Source organism: Vicia villosa, linkage group LG2, assembly GCF_029867415.1.
Source record: "Vicia villosa cultivar HV-30 ecotype Madison, WI linkage group LG2, Vvil1.0, whole genome shotgun sequence".
Taxonomy (NCBI): Eukaryota; Viridiplantae; Streptophyta; class Magnoliopsida; order Fabales; family Fabaceae; genus Vicia; species Vicia villosa.
In genome coordinates this window covers 69,419,375-69,446,168 of record NC_081181.1, presented here as the reverse complement: position 1 = coordinate 69,446,168, position 26,794 = coordinate 69,419,375, and the positions used below count along the sequence as shown (strand labels likewise).

General features: G+C 37.5%; 1 protein-coding gene across 2 annotated transcripts; it reads right to left on the bottom strand.

Annotated features, from left to right (window-relative positions):
- Positions 1-970: 970 nt before the first annotated feature.
- On the bottom strand, positions 971-25,493 carry LOC131651246 (uncharacterized). 2 transcript variants are annotated; one of them, XM_058920917.1, is made up of 2 exons: positions 25,133-25,493; positions 971-24,917 (listed from the first exon to the last, which is right to left on the bottom strand). In XM_058920917.1, exon 2 carries the CDS (start codon positions 20,482-20,484, stop codon positions 18,955-18,957), a length of 1,530 nt encoding a protein of 509 aa, XP_058776900.1. In that variant the 5' UTR covers positions 20,485-24,917; positions 25,133-25,493; the 3' UTR covers positions 971-18,954. The 2 variants fall into 2 exon arrangements, with proteins under 2 accessions (XP_058776900.1, XP_058776901.1); XM_058920918.1 differs by having other exon boundaries at positions 971-24,907.
- Between the last annotated feature and the right edge of the window lie 1,301 nt (positions 25,494-26,794).

Genomic DNA, 26,794 nt, shown 5'->3' with positions numbered 1-26,794 from the left:
TTTCGATGGTTTCACCATCTTCCATGTGGAAAAGTTCGAACTCTTGAGTTAACGTATTGATCCTAGCTAGTTTGACATCATCCGTTCCCTCGTGGGCAACTTGCAATGTGTCCCACATAGCTTTAGCTGATCTACAATGGGAAACGCGATAGTATTCATCAACTCCTAGAGCTGAGATTAGAATGTTTCTCGCTTTCCAATCGTATGCATATTTCTTTTCATCTTCAGCATTCCAAGTATCTTCTGGTTTTGGAACAACTGCACCAGCTGCATTTGTCATGGTGATCTGAAATGGACCATTGACAATAGCTGTCCAGATGTTCCTATCAATTGCATTGATATGGACACACATACAATCCTTCCAATAGCCGTAGTTTTCTCCGTTGAAAACTGGAGCTCTATTATGAGCCCCTTTAGGTCCGGAAGCCATCTTTCCAATAAGTGTTTCACGTAGCACGGAATAAACCAGAGCTCTTGATGCCACTTCTTAGACGCTGGCCTAAAGATCTAGAGGGGGGGTGAATAGATCTCTCTAAGTTTTTACGGATTTTTCTACTAACTCGAGCGAAAGCGGTTCTGAATCGACTTGCGTCTATTCCGGACCGCTATTGCAAAGGTCGTATGTGTTTCAAAACCAAAAAGTAAGTGGAATTGATGGTGAAGTAATATGATGGCTAACCAATACGTTTAACAACTGAAAACCAATTGACTTCTAGATTGACAACTTTGATTTGCAATGCAGTAAGATTGGATTAAGCAAAAACACAAACACTTGGTGATACGTTCAAATTGATAGTGATTCAAGTTGTGGTGAATTGTGATGTTTGTGCAGAACTTTAATTCACAATTTTAACACTTGAATCGTTGATCAATTTTGCACTTATAACCAATTATGAACAGAAAGTAAAAGAGAAAGTAAAAGCGACAAGAACACGATATTTGTTTAGGCAGTTCGTCGATCGTCCTCGCTACGACTACGTCTGCCCCCAATTCCAAATTGAAATTGGGTAATCTTTCATTAATGTTGAAAGTAGTATATACAAAGAAGATAACAAAGCGATAAACGATAAACCAATTATGTCGATCCTTTGAATCTTCTTCCCCCTTAATCTTGAGCCAGATCAAGGTTATCCAAGAGCTTCACTTTGATTCCCTTCTGCAGTGTCTTGATTCCTTGAACTCCCCGTTCCTCAATCGTTACACTCAGCCGAATCCTCAATGAACGCCTCTTGATAAAAACCCCCAAGAACCACCCGTCGTGGAGGACAAAACCCGCAAATTTTATTCACCAACAAACCCCACAAACCTTCACCCACTAGGAATCTTCAATTCCGTTCCATGGACGTTATCGAACTCATCACTAACCCGCAACGCAAGAATGATTATGTGTAATTGTGTTGGAGATGATGAAGAACGAAGATGAGAAGCGTTTGTGTATCTTTCAGTCGTTGGGGTTCTTGAATAATTACCCTTGCACAATATATATGATTGCATAACAGTTAGAACCAAGAAAAACTGATTTTTGAACTTTCTTGATCAGTTAGGTCGACCACTTGTAGTGCTTAGGTCGACCTAACAGAGCTTGCAGAATTTTGCTCCCAGTTAGGTCGACCTGTTGAAGGAGTAGGTCGACCAGAATCCTCTTCTGATGCATTCTGGGGACATTTTCACAGATTAGGTCGACCTAGTTGATGTGTAGGTCGACCTAACAGGCTGGTATGTAGAATTCATCAATTTAGGTCGACCTAAATGATGTGTGAGTCGACCTAGCAGGGATATATGAATTTTTCTCCATTTTAGGTCGACCTGGGTTGATGGTAGGTCGACCTAACTGCTGTTTTTCTGCATTCTTCTTGTTTTGCTTGTGTTGAGGCAACCTATAAACATATAAACATAATGGGTTGACCTATGAGAGATCAATGCTTGCTTTTCTTTAAGTTTTCTGCTTCCGTCTTGTTGTTTGAATGCTTATTTGAGTTTGCCATGAATCAAAAACATCTTTGAGTGTAATCTTGTATTCACACACTCAAGATGTATCTAGTCATAAAGGGGTTCATCTAGAACATATCAAACTTTCGAGGACGCTCTACGATAACCTGGGGGCAAGGGTCAGTCCAACTGGGGCAATACCCTGAACAAAGATGCCTATGGGGAAAAGCGACATATGTTAACTCCCCATCAAGGGTCAAAAAGGGTCATAGATTCTCTCTATCAATCTACAAACGCTGGAGGTTACGAATGGTGTGATACTATCCTTAGGAAAAGCAAAAGAGGTTCAGTCAAAGGAAACTCATGAAGTTCCGATACGACGAAAACCTACCGCTTATAATTTATTCCCGACAGGTTTGACGTGCCCAAGGAAAATTCGAGGTTGCCCTTACTTCTACAAGTCTAAAGAGTTAAGGAGGAAAGCAAGATCAATGGATTTACAAAGGAGATTGTCCCTAGGACTAATAGGTGTTTATCATGCCAGAATTTCAACCCCTACGATCGCTAAGTGTCACTCAGAATAAAAGTTGTACCTTCGGATTAGCAATTCTAATGGGATGACCATGCAGGTTTTGGAGTCGCTTCATTCGCTTACTACTATGACTTTCCACTCGCATACTTCTATTCTATTTTCAATTTCAAAATTAGGATTATTAACAAACTTGAGGGAGAATGACGAATACAAATAACTAAGTCCAGCTAAACATATGCTTTCGAGGTAAGACCGAGCCGAGGATGTACAGGCATTGCTCCAATTCCCAAACAGTGGAGATATAAGGATGTTAATCCCTCGTCACCCCCTCGAGCCAGGAGTTGGAGTTTGTTTCTACTTTTCAAATAGACCTTGATTTTAACCAGGGGCAGGGTAGATTTCGATTAATTCAATGGCGTACTTTGGTTGTCAAGAGAATCAGTCAATCCAAGCAAAGGATCCAGCAAAGCAAAGGTTCAAGCACATCTTCTTCCTCGTAATCATCCAAGAATGAGGAAGTGATAACAATAACATTCACAACAATCTTCTTCCTCATTACATCACTCAAGATCGAGGAAGCATCAAAGGTGAAGCTTACAAATCAAAGTCAACATAACAGTCACAACATTCAATATCCAAGGATCACATTTCAAAAGGAGCTTTCAAAAGAAAAACGCCCGCTAAGTCAAAACGGAAAACTTCATAAAAGAAAGAAAAAATGACTTAGGCAAAAATCAGGGCATCCCGATGGATCAAATTCGAAAGAATTGGTTCATGCAAAAATAAGGGATACAAAGGCGATATACAAAAGATAATCTTGTGACTGCCACATCATCGAAGCTTCTCATAAACTCTTGGATCTTTACAACATTTCTCATCAAAGCTTGGGTCTTTACTAAAGGCTTCTGCTCAACATCAAAATTGAAACGATTCTCTGGCAAACAAAGCACATCCATTGGATTAGGCGAATTTTTAGGATCTGGAGAACATCAAGGAGAAAGGGGTGGGATAAATAAATTTTGAGCCTTATATCCATTGTTTCTTAAAACCATGAACCAGGCCAAGTTACAACATTCAAAAGTCCTAATTGAGGCAAGGTTAACCATGAAAGCATATTAAGCAGGATTTGTTATACTGACTCCTAAAAGTTTGTTAAAACTACTTCTAATCACTACGTTTCTTCAAGCATTCACTTATAACCATCCAGTCCTAATTCATAACGGACTTCGATTTCAAAACTTGAATACGCATTCCATTGGAGCTACTTCTCAAAAGGGTACAACGCCATCTACGAACATACACTTAGCATCGAGGAGATCTCGAAATGGGGTAATCAAAGGTGATCATTTCTAATAAAGACCCTGGTGTAACACCTCATATTTTCTAATTTTAATTTAATCGGAAATTAAATTATTATTTGGAATTATTCTGTATTTTGGTGGAATTATTTAGAAAGAATTATGAGATGAGCTATTGGGCCAAGTGTGGTGTTAGTAAAGAGGGGGTGCTATATTAGTAGGCCTTTTACTAAATTAAATCTATTTTCATAAAAATAAGGAATTGAGGAAAAAAGGAAAATAGATGTGGAAGAGGAGCAGAAGAGTAGAAGTGCTGATACGTGAAAGAGGAACAGAAGAGGAAGATGGCTAATCAAGATCCTTGGCTAAGGTAAGGGGGGACTCTTCCGGTTAATATCTTTTATCGTATTATAGATAATAGGACTGATTTAGATGCATTGTTTGTGTCAATTGGTTGTATGATGGATTGGGGTTTTGGGATGATTTTGATGGGAATTGTATGATGTGATGAATTGTATGATTATATGACTGTTATGATGATTGAATGATCCTCCTTGGGTGTTATATTTGTGTTATAACATGTATGTGGCTGATATGGTGGTATTTGAGGTTCATAACATAACTTGGTTTGGTTTTGGGGATTTTGGGATGAATCCCGTAATGCTGTCAATCGATGTGAAATCTCTGGCTTTTGCCAGTTCGCGCCGCGAAGGTAGGTGCGCGCCGCGAAGGCGTACTTGTTTTCTCGCATCGTGCCGCGTGCATAGGTTGGCGCCGCGAACGTGTTTGTGTGCTTCAGGTCGCGCCGCGAACTTTGGTTGCGCCGCGTGCTGTAGCGATAACTGTTTTCTTGTAAAAAGTTAAAGATGTGTAACTTTCAAACCGTAAGTCTGTTTTAGACGCCGTTTTGGACGTTGTTCCTTAAATTGAATGTTCTACCATATGAAACGAATAAAACAATAACAACTTGATTTTATTTTAAAAAGTATCATTTTCTTCAAATGTGGTTTATTCTGGTTTTGCATAGCTGATGAGGTGCAATGGTTGTTGTGTGCATATATAATTGAATATGTGCAATGATGTATGTTGTGATAATGTGGTTGCTTCTGTTAATTGTGAAAATGGGTGTTGTTCATGGTAAATATGGTTATCATGTGTTTTGAGGAATGATGAGGTAAATACTCTGTCGTTGATGAGTTGCTTTGTTGTACTTGGTACACGATTGTGAGGGGTGTTATCGTTGTTGCACTGTATAATGAATGATTTACCTGTTATGATGTGGTGGGTGTAATTGGTGTTTGTTATACATATATTGTTGATGTAAAATATGTATTTTATTGTGGTTGAGAAATAGCATAACTGTGTATGGCTATTGATTATTGTGGTGGTTGATGATTATGACATTTGGTTGATTTATGTGGGTGATAAGCATGTTATGGTTGATACATGCATTCATAATCATTATGTGGCTGATCCTTGACGATGGTGGATCAGTGGTAGCTAATTCCCATTGTGTGGAATTAGTGAGTGGGTGTTGCCGTATCCTTGACGATGGTGGATCGGTGAGTTGGGTTATCCCAGATTTTGGTACCACATGCATATAGTTGCATTTGCATTAGGTTACTTGTGTTATTATAACATGAATGGAAGATTGTCCAATGTTATAATATGTGATGATTGTGTAATGGTTATGATTTGTTTGGATGAATTATGGTGTTGCCTCTTGGTAATGTATTCTATTTGTGTTGTGTGTTGATGAGTACTTCCTGACAATCTGAGTATAACGAAATTGGATGAATAATGTGACTATGATGTGTTATTGTTTATGATTCGATAACATTTGTTAATTGTGAATGAGACTCACCATTACTTTGATGATTTCAGATTGGCGAGTAGCGGCTTTTGGCTCGGTGAGGATTAGCTCATGAGTCAGTTTATTTGGTATAGTGTCGGTGTCATGCTCTGATAGATGTAACACTGGGGACGCGATGTTTTGAATTTCGAATTATAACTCTATTGTTTATTTTATTTGAAGTATGATACATTAACGATGTAATGTTGACTTGATGATTTTATTCCGCTGTGTAAACATGATTTTTATCTATGAGTTATAATTTCAGATGTTTCAGTGAATGCATGACATATGCCGAACGTGTGTTTTCTTTTATTTTTGAATTGTGACACCCTTTGCATGTTTACTCTGATTTAATTTTGTTAATTGCCGTGGGGTATTAGAGGGGTGTTACAATAGTGGTATCAGAGCAGGTCGGTCCGTCCAGCCAATTGTTGAGTCAGTTGAGTTGCGCGACAGTTGTATATTGTCGGCATTTTATTCCTTGGTACGCGACATGTGAGTGAATCACTGTCGGTACTTAGTTGTTTGTTGCAGGTGTTGGATTGAAACAAGTGGGGGAGAAGCTTCGCTTCTCGGTTATGTTTCAGTTGCAAGAAGATTGATTCAGTAGGCTGTTGTTGGCAACAGTGCGAGCGTTGTCGGAGTTTGTTGTTTTCCGAATTGAAGGTGACTTGGAATTAAGACTTCACTGGGAATTGAGTTGGAACATCTTGAAGGAAGATGATTAGAGGTAATTGACAGTTATTGTAAGAGAAGGAAATTGGAAAGTTGCAATGTGTCAGCTCTGCTGGTGTGCTGCGAAGCTGTCAGTTGAGTAGCCTTACGACTCAGAAGAGGTTCAGCTGCAAGTTTGCGAAGAGGATTGATGTAGTAATGTTCCAGAAATTGCGCTTCGGCGATGGGAAGTGTTGCTCAAGTTATAATGATGTTTGGAAGTAAAGAGATATGATAAGGGGCTGTTTGGAATGTGATAGAGTTGAAGAGAATGAGTTTTGGAGAGAGATTTTCGTAAGCAAAACGCAGGAAAATTGCTGAATAGCTGCGGAACTTCGAAAATTCATAACTGGAGTTCTGGACACCCGAATTGAGTTCCGTTTGAAGTTTCGGAAAGCTAATGAGATGAACTTTGTTATAAAAATGGTTGCAACAGCTGTAAGATAATTAATTGTGACAGGATGACGTTGGTAAGAGGCGAAGTTACGGTTACTCTTGTTCTTATAACTAGACTTGTTTATTGGTACTGCACGGGATGTCAGTGTCAGTGTTGAAGGGATTGAAGGAATAATTAGAAGGTTTGTTGAGGAGTAATTTTAAGAATTGAATTTACCAATTGAGAAGTTTTGGATATATCGTATAGAGTGTCACTGCATGATGTCAGTGTTGCATTTTTCAGGCAATGATTGGAAAATTCATATCTTGAGCTCCGAGTGTCGGATTAACGTGCCGTTTGAACCTATGAACAGGTGAAATTATGTTCTACATTATGGGAGAGTTATAAGTACAGTAGAGGTAATCCTATGAGGAGATAGTCTGAATCCGGTTAAGGAATGCGTAGAACTTGTTGAATAGGAATGCCTACTACCGTGATTATTCGAAACGAAGTTGAGCAGAACGTGATGTTGATGAATAAGTGGGTGAGATGCTCGATAATAAAGATGATTTGAGTGCCGATGGATTTTAGTAAAGATTGAATTAGTATCAAAGATGGAACAAACTTTAGAACCCTTTGAATCGTATTTGTGATGGCAAGGTAACGATAAGTATAAAAGAAGGATTGTAGGGAATTTCTAACATTGTTGACGTGAGGGAGACTTTGTTGAGATTCCGAGTGGGATGATAATTGGACGTGAAGGATGTAATAGAATTTGGATTAAAACCACGAGTTATGAATGTTGTGTTACTGTGTTGCGTCGGAAGTCTTTAAAAATGTCGGTGCTAATGGTGAATGAGTTGAATTTAATTGGACAATTTAGAGACTTGAGTTGGTATGTGAAGGTGATCCTAATAGTGTTAGATTGAGTATGCTAGAAGATGACTAGTGGTATTCTTAACGAGATTAGAGAAGGTCAGAAAGATGATGTTGAGTTGATCGATAGGCTGACTTGGAATTACCAAGGTAAAGGCGGTGAATTCAGAATCGACGGGAATAATATAATGAGGTTGAGTGATTGGATTTGTGTAACTGATGTTTTGAGCTTCGGAAGAATATTCTAGAAGAAGGACACCGTAGTGGATTATTGAACTATGACGATGTTAATGAGTTTGGGTGCAAACTCGGAAAGGGACACTATTATGTAGTAATGACAGTTTATGCTTAAATATGGTTGTCGGCTATCTATTGACAAATTGAGGACTTGATCACCCTTAATCTCTTGTTGGTAGTAGACGGAAATCATATAGATGGGATGAACTTGTTTTGTTTCCTTAATGGTTTAAGATGTGATGAATACTAAGCCTTGAGAATAATCACTCACTATGTTGTGTGAACTTATGAAGAGATGAATATGGAAGAGTGCAACGAAATTGACGGTGACTTAAGATGGGTAATCAGAGTCGCGCAGCGAAAGTGTGATGTGGAGTAGTGTTATGAGTACTACTCGCGGGAAGTAAGGAATTAATATGTCGGAAGCCTACATAGAGAATATGTCTTGATCTATATGTTGGATTTAGAATCCAGTGGATGTAAGGATGTCGTGTCGGAGAATTATAAACCTTTCGAATAATTGTTGAGACGACCAATGTGTTATTATGGTTGTACGTGGTTAGCAAGTATGTATTTGGCAAAGTTAAGATGACGAGTTGATACTATATGATGCTATAATAATTTTGTTTCGTTGTTAAGGTGGTATTGTAGATTCCAAATATAATGAGGAATTATACTTTATGAAGGACGAAGTTGATTTGATTCTTAGTAGAGAGCGTGACTCAGTTTGAGCTATTTTGTAAACGACAGTATATTGATGCTAATGAGTGTGACTATAATTACTTGTGTGTATACTCGTTCTGATGGTTGGAATGTTTTAATAGATGTAGTAACTCAGGAATCTGTTTTTGAGTACGAGTAAGTATTACCGAGTGGTAAATTGGTACCATGAATGATAAAGAATGATTCTTGAAACGAATGAGTAAAGAGAGTCGGAATCGGGTAAAACTCAGAAATCTATTTGGTATAGATGATTGTGATGAGTAGTCAGAGTAGTGCGGAAAAAGCGGAATGTAACGTGTTGGATAATTACTGGTGTGATTTAAGAGGAGTCAGATAATTGGAATTCAATGGTATAGGAATATGAGTATTGAGTTTCTTGAAGGAAGCGGTTGGTGAAAAGTGTAAGTATTACCTTATCGCTCAGATGGAAAAGCTTGTCTAAGGTTGGTATGTTCGGTAGAAGGGATCCATTATTGTATTGTTGATCAAGTGTGATCATACTATAAATTGTGCAATTGTATTACTCGGTTGTTGAGCATATTGTTTAGGTTGTACCTCAATGTTCTATTATTGTTAACCTTTCGGAGATATAGCGAGTGGTATATTTTTGGATAGTCAAATGCAACGTAAGAACTGGGATTTGAATGTATGAAACATGTTTCCTGTTGGTTATGTCAGATGGATTTTTGAGGATTGACTGATGGTAATGTTGATTAGGAGCTCGAGAGTCAAGTGAAGGACTCTTATACGAGCTGGTTACTTGAGGTATGTTTTCGAGGACGAAAACTCTTTTAGTGGGGGAGAGTTGTAACACCCCATATTTTCTAATTTTAATTTAATCGGAAATTAAATTATTATTTGGAATTATTCTGTATTTTGGTGGAATTATTTAGAAAGAATTATGAGATGAGCTATTGGGCCAAGTGTGGTGTTAGTAAAGAGGGGGTGCTATATTAGTAGGCCTTTTACTAAATTAAATCTATTTTCATAAAAATAAGGAATTGAGGAAAAAAGGAAAATAGATGTGGAAGAGGAGCAGAAGAGTAGAAGTGCTGATACGTGAAAGAGGAACAGAAGAGGAAGAGGGCTAATCAAGATCCTTGGCTAAGGTAAGGGGGGACTCTTCCGGTTAATATCTTTTATCGTATTATAGATAATAGGACTGATTTAGATGCATTGTTTGTGTCAATTGGTTGTATGATGGATTGGGGTTTTGGGATGATTTTGATGGGAATTGTATGATGTGATGAATTGTATGATTATATGACTGTTATGATGATTGAATGATCCTCCTTGGGTGTTATATTTGTGTTATAACATGTATGTGGCTGATATGGTGGTATTTGAGGTTCATAACATAACTTGGTTTGGTTTTGGGGATTTTGGGATGAATCCCGTAATGCTGTCAATCGATGTGAAATCTCTGGCTTTTGCCAGTTCGCGCCGCGAAGGTAGGTGCGCGCCGCGAAGGCGTACTTGTTTTCTCGCATTGCGCCGCGTGCATAGGTTGGGCCGCGAACGTGTTTGTGTGCTTCAGGTCGCGCCGCGAACTTTGGTTGCGCCGCGTGCTGTAGCGATAACTGTTTTCTTGTAAAAAGTTAAAGATGTGTAACTTTCAAACCGTAAGTCCGTTTTAGACGCCGTTTTGGACGTTGTTCCTTAAATTGAATGTTCTACCATATGAAACGAATAAAACAATAACAACTTGATTTTATTTTAAAAAGTATCATTTTCTTCAAATGTGGTTTATTCTGGTTTTGCATAGCTGATGAGGTGCAATGGTTGTTGTGTGCATATATAATTGAATATGTGCAATGATGTATGTTGTGATAATGTGGTTGCTTCTGTTAATTGTGAAAATGGGTGTTGTTCATGGTAAATATGGTTATCATGTGTTTTGAGGAATGATGAGGTAAATACTCTGTCGTTGATGAGTTGCTTTGTTGTACTTGGTACACGATTGTGAGGGGTGTTATCGTTGTTGCACTGTATAATGAATGATTTACCTGTTATGATGTGGTGGGTGTAATTGGTGTTTGTTATACATATATTGTTGATGTAAAATATGTATTTTATTGTGGTTGAGAAATAGCATAACTGTGTATGGCTATTGATTATTGTGGTGGTTGATGATTATGACATTTGGTTGATTTATGTGGGTGATAAGCATGTTATGGTTGATACATGCATTCATAATCATTATGTGGCTGATCCTTGACGATGGTGGATCAGTGGTAGCTAATTCCCATTGTGTGGAATTAGTGAGTGGGTGTTGCCGTATCCTTGACGATGGTGGATCGGTGAGTTGGGTTATCCCAGATTTTGGTACCACATGCATATAGTTGCATTTGCATTAGGTTACTTGTGTTATTATAACATGAATGGAAGATTGTCCAATGTTATAATATGTGATGATTGTGTAATGGTTATGATTTGTTTGGATGAATTATGGTGTTGCCTCTTGGTAATGTATTCTATTTGTGTTGTGTGTTGATGAGTACTTCCTGACAATCTGAGTATAACGAAATTGGATGAATAATGTGACTATGATGTGTTATTGTTTATGATTCGATAACATTTGTTAATTGTGAATGAGACTCACCCTTACTTTGATGATTTCAGATTGGCGAGTAGCGGCTTTTGGCTCGGTGAGGATTAGCTCATGAGTCAGTTTATTTGGTATAGTGTCGGTGTCATGCTCTGATAGATGTAACACTGGGGACGCGATGTTTTGAATTTCGAATTATAACTCTATTGTTTATTTTATTTGAAGTCTGATACATTAACGATGTAATGTTGACTTGATGATTTGATTCCGCTGTGTAAACATGATTTTTATCTATGAGTTATAATTTCAGATGTTTCAGTGAATGCATGACATATGTCGAACGTGTGTTTTCTTTTATTTTTGAATTGTGACACCCTTTGCATGTTTACTCTGATTTAATTTTGTTAATTGCCGTGGGGTATTAGAGGGGTGTTACACCTGGAGTCGGGGGAACCACATCTAGAGGGTTCTCCTAAACAGGGGCAAAAATTTCAAAGATCACAGGGGCATGCGATCAAACATCCTATTTACTATGGGGCATTCTTTCTAAGGTTCAATCGACTTGGGTGCACATCTCGAAGCAATAACAAACAGGGGCATGTCAGACATGGGAAGAATTCAAATTCAAAGGATAGAACACTATGGATAACCTTCCATAACCTGGAGATCAGGGGCACATCCTTCAATCTAAACGTCGAAGCATATGACAAGGCTATTCCCTGGGGCACTTCCTTCATAAGCATCTTTCTCCACTGAACACTGGGGCATTGGATATCAAATCCATAAGGCAAACAATTCAAAGGATAAAAGTGTGGAGAACCTCCAAAGTTTAAAGGCGTGGAGTATTCCTAAAAAAAATCAAACTGGGGCAAGACGCACAACAAAAAGAAAGGGTGTTCTCGCACTTTACGACTTCGATCAAATCTTTCTCCTAACTACAATCTTCAAAGTCTAAAAGCAGGTATTGGGGAATCGCGCTAGCATCCAACAACCATCCAACCTCGGCGAGATATATACGCTTTGGTTATCAACGACCTATCATTGGAGCATCATACAAATACATACAAATCATGCATTACATACATTGGTTGATACATTACACCGTAACTGTTTATGTGGTCTTCTTTAAGACAAATCTCACGGTCCTTTCTAGGAGCCTCCTCAAACGGTCTTATTCAAGATGAATTATCACCATTTCCAAGAACCTCTTTAGGTAGTCTTCTTCAAGACATTCCTTTCTCTAAAGTTCCTTTTCAGGCAGTCTTTTTCAAGACATTCCCTTTTTCTAAGTACCTTTTCAGGTAGTCTTCTTCAAGACATTCTTTTCTAAAAAACCTTTCTAGGTAGTCTTCTCTAAGACAATCATCGTCGTTTCCAAAAACCTTTTGAGGTAGTCTTCTTCAAGACATTCTTTTGCTAAGTACCTTTTGAGGTAGTCTTCTTCAAGACATTCTTCTTCTAAGCACCTTTTCAGGTAGTCTTCTTCGAGACATTCTTGTCCTAAGTACCTTTTCTGGTAATCTCTTTCAAAAAAACAATTCGTCATCCCTCTCAGGAACCTCTTCAGGTAGTCTTCTTTTAGGCATCTTTCAACCTTTTCAGGTGATCTTCTTTAAGAAAAATTTCTATCTACTCTAAGAGCCTTTACAGGTGGTCTTCTCTAAGACAAATTGCTACCATTTCGATAAATCATTTCAGATAGTCTTCTTTAAGACAAACATTCACTTCCATTCCAAAAAGACATTTTCAGGTAATCTTACAGAAGACATTACTTCGTTCCACTCATTACGTCAACCAAACATACGCATAAGCATAAGCATACATAAACATTGCAAAGCCAACATAAGCATAGTCAGGGTATAAGTGCAAGCATGGAATAAACAAGTTCAATGGGTTTGAGGAGATAAAACCATGGGATCGCATCAGCATTAGCATACATGCATACGCATTAGCATTAGCATGTACATATCACAAAAGCCCAATTTTTATTGGCAATCCAAACCAGTTCAAAGTCCAATTCTCGTCCTGGAAAATCATTAAATCCAGTTCCCGTCTGGTAGTCAGTTCCCGTCTGACTATTACATCAAAATCCAAATCACACTACAAAAGCCTAGTCTCCAACCCTCGTGTTATGAAAGGTGTATTTTCTCCGACCCTATAGTCGTGGGTCCCCAAAACAGGTGAATCTTTTTCATGCAGGTAAGTTCGCTAGAACTATAGCAGGCGATCACTCTTATGCAGGTACACTTGTCAGAACCCTGGCAAGTAATTCCTTTGGTGCAGGCGAAATGGCTATGAGCATAGCAAATTAGCCTAAAATGGTATAGGTAAATTTCGCGATAACACTCGCGGATAACCCTATTGGTGGCACAGGTAAATTCTGCGATAGCACTCGCAGATAACCCTGGTGACATAGGTAAATTTCGCGACAACACTCGCGGATAACCCTATTGGTGGTACAGGTAAATTCTGCGATAACACTCGCAGATAACCCTGATAACATAGGTAAATTTCGCGATAACACTCGCGGATAACCCTATTGGTGGTACAGGTAAATTCTGCGATAACACCCGCAGATAACCCTGGTGACATAGGTAAATTTCGCGACAACACTCGCGAATAACCCTATTGGTGGTACAGGTAAATTCTGCGATAACACTCGCAGATAACCCTGTCAGTGCAGGTGAACTTGCTAGAATTATAGCAAGCAATCCTATTGGGGTCCACAAGCTACGGAAACTTACTAGAACTATAGTAAGTGGGGGTTCACAAACTACGAAAACTTACTAGAACTACAGTAAGTGGGGGTTCACAAACTACGGAAACTTACTAGAACTATAGTAAGTGGGGGTTCACAAACTACGGAAACTTACTAGAACTATAGTAAGTAGGGGTTCACAAACTGCGGAAGCCTGCTGACCATAGCAAGCCAATTACACAACCAACAGAAGGTCCTCGCTATTCCTTTTCAGGAACCTTTCCAGGAAGTCTTCTTCAAGACGTATTCCATCCTTTCTAGGAGCTTTTCCAGGCATACAAGATTTTTCAAACGATTCCTCAATTGAGTTTATCACGTTAGTCCCTCGGCAGTGATCTTCTTCAAAACTTCAATAACAGTCAAAGGTGTCTTCTTTCTTTTCAGAATTACTAACACACTTCGATTAACAATCATGCATCATTTCAACTTACATACTTCATTCATACATAATGCACATACATACATCGCTCTCATTTATTTTGAGAGGCTTACTGCATCATACATCGCATGCATCATAACATTGCATAAATTTCAGGTTGCCTTTTTAGGCCGTGCTACAATCAAAGCAAGTGGTTCTTTCGAAAGAATATGCTTCGCACTCTAAAAAAAGAGGGGTATTTACCCTGGATGGCATCTTTAAGCCCATCTCCCACATAACTTCTTCCCAACAAACGCAAATTTCGGGGCATTTTCAGTGTCCAATCATCTTCTACCTTTAGATCACGATAGGCAGACGTGCCTATCTGACTCTTCAGGTTTAAGAAGATTGAAAAGGGGCAGCTGTCATACCCCAAAATTTGCCCGATCAAATCCACGTCTTTTAAATCATCAGGGCAAAATTAAGAGTCATGGGGTTTGACACTCCTATTGTCAAACCCACCCTCTTATAAAATACTCTGACTTAAAATGAGGTGAAATTAACAGGTATCTTGGGTCCAAACGTTTGGCCCATCTATCTTATTTTTTGGGATTTGTAAACATCATAATTTATTTTTATATTTGCTCATTTTATTCAATTTACCATTTAATTTTTATCATTTATTATTGGAATTATTATTTTTGTAATTTTTTTACTAACTATTATACTAACTATTATACTATTAGGAGTATTATTATTATATTAGTGTTAATTACTATTAGTTATTATTATTATTTTGTTAAAATAAAAAAAATAAAAAAATAAAAAACCAAAAAACAAGAGTTTGTTCACGATTCATGGAAGGATGGAATTAGAACCAAATTGGAAAACTTAGATGTGGATTTTCAATCAAAATCTCGATCTTGGATTGAATGAATTTTGGGCTCAAAGGATAACCTAATTATTCTGTTATATACGGGAGAGAAGTCCTAATGAGAGGGGGGCCGAAAAAAAGAAAAGAAGAAAAAAGCTGTGAAAAAACGTGAAGCGGCTCACGCTAAGAAGGCAAAAAAATTTGAATCCCGATTTCGTGTATACGCGTATTGTTGATGCAATTTGACGATATATTCGTGTTGGTGATGATGTTCTGATGCGAGCTATATAATTTAATTGAGTTTTTGCTGCAGGTTGAGCGTTCCACCATTAACAGGGTTCAAGAGCTTTCAATTGGGGTTATTTGATACAGGAAAAATTGGACCCTAAGATTTATACCATTGCGTTCGGATGATGATTTACAGTCGATCTATGCCTCTGAAATATATTTATTGATTGTATTTTGTTAGATTCAGATCTGCAGGTCAATAGCCATGGGAAGAAACCGTTGCCTAAGGTTTTGTTCCCTTGCTGAAAAAATACGCACGAAGAAGAAGAGCAAACAGGCGCTGGTTTTTTTATTTTGTTTTTCATTCCGTTCGAATTTGTTTATTTACGTTTATGGTTATGAAATTGACAACAAAAGCAACTGGTTCAAATGGCAAAAGCGTGTGTTATTTATCTCCAGTGACCTGGGATCGATCCTCACTGAGGACGTTATTTTTCTTCTATTTTCATTGACAATTCTCATTCACAGATTCGGTGCAACAAGCCTACAAGCTCCTACCGTACACTCTCAATCCGCCACCGTCTGATCGAACCTGTATCAGATCCAATGCACACTAATATGTAAGTCCATCATAGACTTTCCAAGGATGCCACACAGAATCCTGCCCAGGTTTTATTATCTTTATTTTATATATTATTTATATTAGTTAATAATTAAAACTTAATATTTTTTAGGCTTAAATGCACTTTTGGTCCCCCTATTTTGACATTTTTAACTTTTTAGTCCCTAAACTAAAAAAGCCAACTATTAGGTCCCTCATTTTCTAATATCGTGAAATTTTTATGGTCCCTTGCCATTTGTCAGTTATTTTAATGACATGGCACCCCAAAAATTGACCAGTCCCTTGCCACATCATTAAAATTAATTGAATATTTATTTTTAATTTGTATTTTAATATTTCATTTTTCATAATCATTTAAATTGAAATAATGATTTTAATAATAACATTAAAATTGATTTTTAATATACCCATAGCAAGTGAAAATGCCAAATCTTAATCTTTCCTGCAAATTTACTCTCAAACATGAACCCTAGTGTCCTCCACTACAGGAACATATGAAAATAACTTCCCCTTTAGTCACCCAGACATTGCAATCCAACAGATTACACAAACAGCCCACCAAGTTTCAACAACAAAAATTACCAAAACCTATGAATATCCTAACCCTTCAAACTACCAAATGATGTGACAAAATCAATAATTTTTCTGCAAATAAAAATCTCAATTGGAATTCAATCTACCAATAGTGAGGAGAAATTGGGGGGAACCCAGTTGGAGGAAGAGGCAAAGAACATTGAATCTTGAAGAAAGAAAGGATCTTGATAAGAGTTTGTAGAAAGAGTGAAACTTGGATTTGAAAAAACAGAAAACAGGGTTAGGCATGTGCGAATGCGTGATTTCTTCTCCAAAACAAAGAGAAGAAGCTAAGGTATATGAGAGTGCTCTTCAAATCCAAGTTAATTTGAGGGTTTTTTCTTCCAGATCTCATCTTTGTCTTCAACCACCATTGTTACTGTCTTGCAGCCACTGTTCGTCGTTGTTGTTTGCCGTTGTACAACCACTGTTCATCTCGTTGTTGTTGCTGTCGTGCAACCACCATTAATCGCCGCTGATGTTATTGTCGTGCAACCACTGTTAATCGTCGTCGTTGATGCGCATCAAGACAAAAGGAAAGCAAAACCTTATTTATCATTAAGTACAGAATAACAATGGAAGCAAAACCTAATTTAGGGCTAAATACCTATGTTGGGGTTTTAGCTTAAATAAGTGCTTATTCAAAAAAGCTCTTTTCACTTGCTGGGTATATTAAAAATCAATTTTAATGTTATTATTAAAATCATTATTTCAATTTAAATGATTCTGAAAAATAAAATATTAAAATACAAATTAAAAATAAATATAATGATGTGGCAAGGGACTGGTCAATTTTTGGGGTGCCATGTCATTAAAATAATTGACAAATGGCAAGGGACCATAAAAATTCCACGATATTAGAAAATGAGGGACCTAATAGTTGGCTTTTTTAGTTTGGGGACTAAAAAGTTAAAAATGTCAAAATAGGGGGACCAAAAGTGCATTTAAGCCTATTTTTTATATGATTTAATTTTAAAATTACATTAAATAATAAAATTAGGATTAGGGTCAGGATTATATTGGGTTTTAGGATTTATTTCCCCGATTATTTCGATCACTCGATTTAATTCATTTTAATCTAACCTTAATTATTAAATCACAAAAAAACCCTAGAAAGGTTATATGCATTAGGGTTTGCCCGATCCCATTGCTCATTTGGTGAAACAGTAACATTCAATCTAATTCTCTCCTCGACCCGACTAAAACTATTAGTCGCATTAGACGAGAGATAAAAATAATAAAACATTAACATTAATTCTCTCCTCGACCCGACTAAATCTATTAGTCACATTAGACGAGAGATAAAAAATGTTTAATTTAAAACACAATTAATTTGCTGCCCGCGACGATCAATCTATCGATCTGAGTAACCAGCAATGCCCTTTAATCCGTTAGCTATACTGATCAAATCTATTGGTCATCGCAACTAACGGTGACATATCAAACCAGGGTTGTACGCCCAAACAGTCAAAAACACTAAACCACGTTACTACGGATTTTTATCCCTTCAAACATTACGATGTTCAAACTACGATAAGGTAATTCAAAATACCTTCGAACTTCGTATTTCAAAACAATTTCAAAACAAACCCAAATCATATCTAATCAAACTCTAAGGCGTACAGCCATGTGCCCGAACTACGTTGACTCTGATCCTCTATAAGGAGGTACGTAGGCACTTGGTAACAAGGCGAGTCTCCCCCTCCCTAAAAACTCAATTTTCCCCTATTCAATTCTTTAGCTGTTAAACCTCAATATTTTAGCCATAAACCTTTACCTTAGATTCAAAGCCAATAGGAAAGGGTTGAGGGTGCCTAACACCTTCCCTCGACCTGATTATAATAACTTACCCCGATCTCTAAACTGCGCAGGGTTTCCTATTCGCCCTTCAGAATAGGTGGCGACTCTAAAAGTCTTTATTTTTAGGGCAGGTTGCTACAGAATGCAACTGTAGAAACTGGAGTAGTGACTTCAGATGTTACCGCTGCTTGACTGTTGGGTGGTGGCGGCTGATTCTGTGCGGCCATTAAAGAGTCAACCAGAGTAGTGAGACTTTCCAATTTTTCCTGAAGGGTGGTCACTGTACCACGAAGCTCAATATTCTCTTGTTCAGAGTGTTCCATTACTCTTCTTCTGCTTGAACGAGTATTGTATCTGTGATCTGATTGCGAGCGCGGTCGAGAAACTTTGAGACGCGACAGCTTGACGATCTAATGGAGAAAGATCCAAAAGATGAGACTCTATACAACAGACTTGATATGCAGAATGATGTATGCAAAAAGAAATTTATGATTTTTCCAATTATTTTTGAGATTATTTCCTTGCAAACATTTGAACACAAACAAATCTTTTATTCATTCTTTTTTTTTTGTTTTTTGTAATAATGGGAAATGTTACAACATTGGAGCGTAGCTCCTTACAAAAGCAAATGATAAATAAAAAGCTAAACAATCCTAAGCATCTTCATCAGACGAAGAACCAAATGCATTGTGCAGCTTGAGCTTCATGATTTCTTTCCCATAGTAAGCTTTCAACTCGGCCTTTTCAGCTCTCAGCTTGTCAACCACATTCTTCCAATTGCCAGGTATCGGAGCGTTGCTTGTTGAGCCTTCAAGCTTTTTCTTGCTTTCTTTGATGTATCTTCTGATTGCGGCATCTTTCCGACGGATCTTCTCATCTTTGCTCATGAGCCATCCATCTTGACGGTAAAGAGTTTCTTCGTGTTCTTTCACTTGTTTCTTCAACTTTCTATTTTCCACATCAGTTCTTCGAAACTTTTCTTCCCAAGCGTCTTTTTCTATCCTCATCTTGGTCAAAGTGTCTTGGTATTCCTCCATAGCGGGAATGTTGGGTCGTTGAGGTACCACAGGGAACATGGGTTTTTCATAATCATAAGGCATTTGAAACTCCTTTGCCCTTTTCTTTACCCAACAGATGTAGGCGTTCGTAGCGATACAGTTCCTTATCTCACCTTTTTCTTTCCATCGGATGTCGTACCAGGCTTTCACCATTTTTGTTTTCAACCCTTGAGGATCATTTCCTTCCTGATAGAAGTAGCTTTCCACTGTAGGGCCAATGGGTTTAGTTGAATTTGCATACCCGAGTTGTCGTCGGGCTAGGACCGGATTGTAGTTAATTCCTCCTTGTGTACCAATGAGGGGTACGTTGGCGAATTCTCCACAACTTTCGATGGTTTCTGTACCGCAGCGAGCCAAGGTATACCACTGAATATCATTATTAGTAAGAGACATAAGTCTTTGAGACCAACGTAAACCTTCTCGGTTTTCCGTGAAAATGGGAGACTTAGGTAAGTGTGAAACAATCCATTTAAACAACAGAGGTGCACAACATACAATAATTCCACCACCTTGGTGATTCCTATGATGGACAGAGAAATACATGTCACCAAGCAGAGTCGGAACGGGATTTCCATTCAAAAAGACCTTTATGGCATTGATATCAACAAAGTCGTCGATATTGGGAAACAGAACCAACCCATAGATGAGCAAGGCTAGTACAGCTTCAAAAGCTATCATGCTACCAGTCTCAATGAAATCAAAGGCTCTCTTTATTAGAAACTGTGAAGGCAAACCTGGAAGGTTTCCTTTGGTAGTCCAATTACTCTCTATTTCAGATTTCTTCAAGTGGGTACCTGTTGCAATGACTGGTGACTTAGGAATGGCTTCCAAACCATTGAAAGGTATTTTGTCAGACACAGGAATACCCAAAAGATTGGCATATTCCTCCAAGGTTGGTACCAACTGATAGTCTGGAAAGGTAAAACACCGGTAGACGGGATCATAAAACTGAACCAGAGTTTTGAGAAGTCCTTCATCAACATGAGTGTTCAAGATAGGCAAAAGCTTTCCATGGCTTTTCCTAAAATCAGAAGGATCTTGTACAAAAGACGCTAACTCTTTCAGTCTTTCCACATTAGGCTCTTTGAAACCGTACCTCTTGGTATGCCTTTTTACCCACTCCATAACCTAATCCTATAATGTTTGCAAAGAAAATTCTCTAATTGTTTGGAAAAAATCATGCTTTTATGGAAAAAGATTTTTTTTATTTTTTATGGATGTATGAATGCATGGATGCATGGATGCCACATATTCAAACATGGTAAAGCGAACATGGTAACACAAACATGGTACTGTAAACATGGCAACACAAACATGGTAACACAAACATGGTAGACACAGGTTCAAAGGTCCAGCGTCACGAGCATGAGGTCAGAGAACCAAACATGGGATAGTTCTAGTTAATCACCTGCAAAGCATGTTCTACTGATACGTCAGAGTCTACATCTTTCTTTCGGATATTACCGGCTTTCCACAATTAAACTCATGAGCCAGCAATATTCTCAAGAAAAACTCGTCTGAGTGTGGTTCTCCGCATGACAACTAATCCAAGTCTTCACCTGAATAGTTTCTGCACCACAACCTAATAAGGCCAGGATGGGTTGGGGTTCTACAGCCAACTCAGCTTCTACAGTTCAATGAAAGCAATAATGTCTTCGCAACTAAACTTGCTAAACATATATTACAAACAAGGAACCTCCACTGAGCGGAAGGATTCTCACGTGCGCCTGCACATGACTATACCCTCCACCTAATTCTTATGTGTACTTAATCCGGGTTAGGATTTGTCCATAATGTATCACTTGTAACAGAACCACACAAGTAACAGAACCAAAGAACCAAACAAGAACAAAATAAAAACAAAACAAATAGAAATAACCCTTTCTTTGGAAACAATAAAAAGATGTGTCCCCAGTGGAGTCGCCATTTTTCTGTCGCGGGGAAAAATCGTTGTTTTTCTAAATGAGACACCTGATGCCTTCTTTGGGCTCGAGTGCTCAAAAAATGATTTTTCTTTTGTACGGACCAAACTTTTTATTGTTTCCAAAAGAGGAAAAGGAAAAAAGCTGCAATAACCTAAAAGGTGGGGGAGATCTTGGGTAAGAGGGTTGGTTATACGAAGGGAAGGTATTAGCACCCAACGTATCTATAGTACTCTATAGGTTTCTTTGTTTTGTTTATTCCATTCTTGTTATGGTGGAGGTTCTTGTGAGAAAGAGGTGGGACCTAAGGTGTTTGTTTGATTATGCTCGCAAAGATCATCGCGATCCTCTGCATACATATCCCCTAGAGGGAATCAGAGCATCTGTTGCTCGGGGTCTACGGGTGCTAAGGTTTGAGTGGTTTGAGAGAGAAGTTTTGCTCGCCAAGGATACGACCTTGTGCCTACGTATTCTCAAAGGGATGTTGAGAAAGTCAGAGCAATCGTAGTTCCCACTTATGCTAGTGGAAGCAAAGGAAAAGAGACAAATGTCATCTAAATGTTCGATGTATCTAATCTATATCATCACATACATCTGTTTGATTTTGTTTGAAAATCTTTTCATTATAAGCCCTGGGCCATGCCACTTATGGTGCTTAGAATGATAAAGATGTTTTTAGCCAGCCTTGTGGCAAAAACTTTCAATGAAGTCAGCCTTGTGACAAAAAGTTTTGATTAATCAGCCAGCCTTGTGGCAAAAGTTTCAATGAAGTCACCCTTGTGACAAAAACTTTGATTAATCAGCCAGTATGGTGGCAAAAAGGTTTGATTGATTAGCCAGCCTTGTGGCAAAAAAGTTTGATTGATTGATTGTTTGTGATGATATAGAAGAGATACTCCTATCATAGAGATGAAAAATGTCTAATCTCCTAGGGTATTTGATTTGGATATTGGGGATGCTTATAAGAAGCCCGTGGGTCCTTGTACGAAGCCCAAGAGGAGGCTATCCGAGGGTCCTTGCATTGTAAGCCCAAGAGGAGGCTATGGGAGGGACAATCCAGGGTCCTTGCATTGTAAGCCCAAGAGGAGGCTATGGGAGGGTCACTCGTTTGTACAAAGCCCAAGGGGAGGCATGGTATAGTTGGTTTGAGCTCTTAGAGCGATTTCACCGGGAAACCATACTCTATGTCCTAACCTAAACTAGGGAGATTCTTTGCACGAAGCCCAATAGGAGGCTATGGGGAACCTAGTGTTGTACTAAGTTGAACAAGCATATATAACACAATCACAAGTATGAACAAGTACAAACAAATATGAACAAGTACATGAACAAATATGAACAGGTATGAACAATTATATATGACAAGGTGTGTGTATATAATGGAGTTTATGAAGGAAATATACCTGTAAGCATGATCCATTTGTATACACGGGGGCTCGGGACTTATACTCGGGGAGAAGTCCACTTGAGTTTATTCAAAGCTATGTAAACAGGTATTTACAAAGGGGCTTGGGACTTATACCTACATGGAGGCCCATGGTATTTTTTGGGAAGATTTAAAGAAAACCTTCATTTTTGATTTGTTATTCAAAGTTAAAAAAAACAGATTGAGATATGTACAAAAATGTGTGTGTACAATGAAATACCTAATTTCATGTACAGGAATGGGTATGTACAAAAGGGGCTTGGGACTTATACCTACGTGGAGGCCCATGGTATATTGAAAAATTTTGTTTCTTTGGAGTTTTGTTGTTTTGAAAATGATTTGAAAAACTGTTTTGAAAAGATTTTGTTAAGAAGTTTTATTGTTTCGAAAACTGTACAAAAAGAAAAGAAATCGGACTTACACTCTCTAATATTCGAGAGGCCCCACTGTTTTGAAAAACAATGAGTTGCAAGATTTGAAAGTGAATTGATTACTGTTGTGAAAACAGTTGATTGAGTTTTAGGCTTACCTCGAAGAATGAGAAAATTGAATTTCTGAGTTTGAGGTGTTACCGTGATCTTCAAGTGATGTGCTTGGAATAAAATAGGATCTCAACAGATATTAAGCATCCACACCAGCAGAATAGAACGTCGGATAAGCTCACAGCTTACAGCATTCTATGACCTTCCTGTAATTGTTTAAGGACTCCTACAGCAAATGGAAGACCAAACAAAACAGACAAATCCAAAAGACAACAGAGAAATAATCTCGAAGTCTTGGATGAAGTGAGAAAATTCAAGTAATATGTGCAACAGTAATCAAACAACATTTAAATGATTAACTACACAAAGTTATATGAAAATATCAAATTCAAACAAAATTAATCTAAGAAAATATATCTTTTTTGTGATTTTTTCATGAAGGAAGAAAATAATTAGAAAACATAAAATTAAATATGCATCTAAAATATTTTTGGGATTTTTTTTAATAAGGATTAGAAAAGAAAATTAAATCCTATATTAAATAAAATACTAATTCCTTTTTATGCAAACTATTTTTCTAAAGAAAATTAAAAGAAATAGTTAGTAAAAAAAAACTAAGTAATTGGGCCAGTGGTGTTGAAAAATAAATTGGGGGTGCAGCCCAAATGACTTAAGCTGAAAAATTAAAAAAGAAGGTTGCTGGGCCGGACCGGGTCGGGTCAGTGTGACCCGGATCCGCCCCACTCATATCACAAATGCTGGGTTGGGTTTGAGAACCCTAAAGCGTGAAGAGAGGCAGCGCCTCCTTCTCTCTTTCTCGTTCCTTCTCACAACAAAACAAAACCAGAGAAAAAAAAATCTCTTCTCTCTCGATCGTTCTTCCTCTGTGTGAATAACAACAACGATTCTCACCCGGTTCATGGTCTCTCTCCCTCGAGCTCACAGTGATGAACAACAATAACTCGGTTGTTCCTCTCTCTTGTTCTTTTGCTCACACCGAACAAACAACAACAACAACCTTCGAGTATTTCCGGCGGCCATGGAAGGAGAATCAGAAGAAAAACCCAGGTATGTTTCTCTTAATTTCGTTTTTTATGGTACAACTACAAATTCGGTTTTTATGAAACAACAACAATAACATATGCTTTCTCTGTTTCTTGGCAGCTTTGTTCTAACAGTGAATTATGTTCATAGCAACAAATTTAAGAGCAAGAGCAGAATTGATTTACCTGCAGCGAGGAGATGTTCGCTGGTTTTAATGTTGAGGTATGCGCTTGCTTCTTCTGCTTCTGAGCAATTGATCCTGTTTGCTGAATTTTTGAGTTGATGGTTGTTGTGTCGGTGTTGTTTAGAATTCAGTTTTGAATTGTTGTTCTTGAGTGATGTAGAACCGTAGCTTGTTCATGTTGCTACTGTTATTGTTGCTGAATTTTTCCTTTTACTTACAGCAATAATAATTCAAGCTATATGTGTTTCTGGTGATTTTTATGTTACAGGAAAGCCAAAGTTCAAAGCAACAACAATATTGAGACTGAGAGTGGAGATGACTTACCTACGGCGAGGAGATTTTCGCCGTATTATTGTTGAAGGTATGTGCTTCTGATCGCTACTGCTTCTGGAAAATTGTTGTTGTTTGAATTAACCGCGAACCGTTATTGCTGCTGTGCTTCAAACTGTTGCACTTCTGAATTTTGCTTTGCAAATGGTTGCTGTGAATTCTGAAATTTTCTATGAATTGATGTTGTTACAGCTGCTGAATTTTTGAATTGATTGTTGTTGTTGTTACTGCTGTTGTGAATTGTTGCTATTGCTGAACTTTGCTTTTACTTACAGCAACAATAACTCAATATCTATGTTCTCAATTTCCAGCTATGCACAATAATAACATATTTGCAAGAATGATTTAAACAATAATATTGAGCATGAGGATGAATACAACTTACCTACGGCGAGGAGGTGTTCGCCGGTTTATTGTTGAGGTACACCTTGAATTCTTTATTGTTACTAACAACCTTGAATTGTTACTAACAATTTTCCTAACAACTTTGCTTGTTGTTGTAGGATCCTTTGATGAAGATGACACCACCTCTTTGGATATTAGGGAGACTTGAAGATGGACTTCAAGTTGGAACTCTCCACCAAGGTATGAAGAATTTCTTCTTCACCACTCTCTTTCAAGAAACTTTGTAACTAGAAACTCTTATTTTTTTCAAGTAGTTTTCTTTGGTTTGAAGAATTTCTCCTTCTTACCAAGAAACATGAAAACTATAAGAGAAGAGGAAGAAGTGAGAAAGCTAGTAGTATAGTAGCTTTGGTGTGTTTAACTTGGAAGAAAACACTTCTATTTATAGGAAAAACTTAGGGATATGTTAGGAATTAAGAAGCTTTGTTGGAAGGTTATGGTCATTGCAAGCATGAGAATAAGAATAAGAATATATTCCTCATCATTGCAAGAATAAGAATAAGAATAAGAATAAGAATATATTCCTTATGTCATTATCCTTGTGACAAATAAGCCATGTGGGTAAATTTTTATGTCATTTTATGATATCTCTAAGTTGTAGAATTTTATGACATAAAAATCTCTCTTTGACATTCTTTGAATTTTGCTAATTTCACCCCTCTTATGTTTCTTTTTCATGTTGCATGAGAACTTTGAAGAAAGCATGAAGAAGCTTGAATTTGAAGAATGAAGACTTTGAAGATTGAAGAATTCAAGAAAGCATTGCATTTTCTTTTATTCTTTGTAATCCAAATTTATTCCACTTTAAAATTGTATGAACTTGTATTCTTGAAAGTGAATAGAATTTGAAAGTTGTAATATCTTTGAACCTTGAATTAGACTTGAAATAATGTAATCTTGAATTTGGACAAAGTCTCTATTGTAACTCATTTGAAATTTGGAACTTGTTCATGTAAAGAAACTCCACTTGAATTTCCCTTAGAATCTTGAATGAGTTTGCTACTCAAAAATGAAGTTTGAATTTTCTTGAATGAACTTTGAATTTAAAAATTCAATTCCCTTTGATATAGAAAATGATGAGAAATCCTTGGAGTAATGTGAAGAATGTTCTTGCACTAATGAACTTTTAATTCTTGAATTTATGGTTATAAACCATACTTTGAAATAATCTTTCAACAAATGGACCAAAAGATTTTTCTTGCAATTTCGGTGAAATTTCCATGAATTGTTTCAAACTTGTACCAACTTTCAAATAATCCATATGAATCAATTCTTCACCATGATGAATCCATAAGCCAAGAGTCGCGAAATAAATTCCAAACAAATCTCTTGAATCACACAAACGGCAATGGCGTATAAAAAGTGGCAAAACGCCATGAACACGAAATTATCTTGCAAAGAATGAGTGAATGAATGAAGAATCCTAATTTGGTCGATTCAAAGCTTTTGAGCTTGTTGAAGTGAATCTTTAAGGACCAAATGGTGACTGTGGATCTTGAATTGAGATACAATTTCCATTGGATGTTTTCATAGGGATTATTTGAAGATGATTGAAACTTTTGATTGACTTCCTGGGGATTTTTAGGGTTTCCCAAATGTGATCCCTGATTTCAGTCCCTAATAGTTCAAAACCCTGATCTGA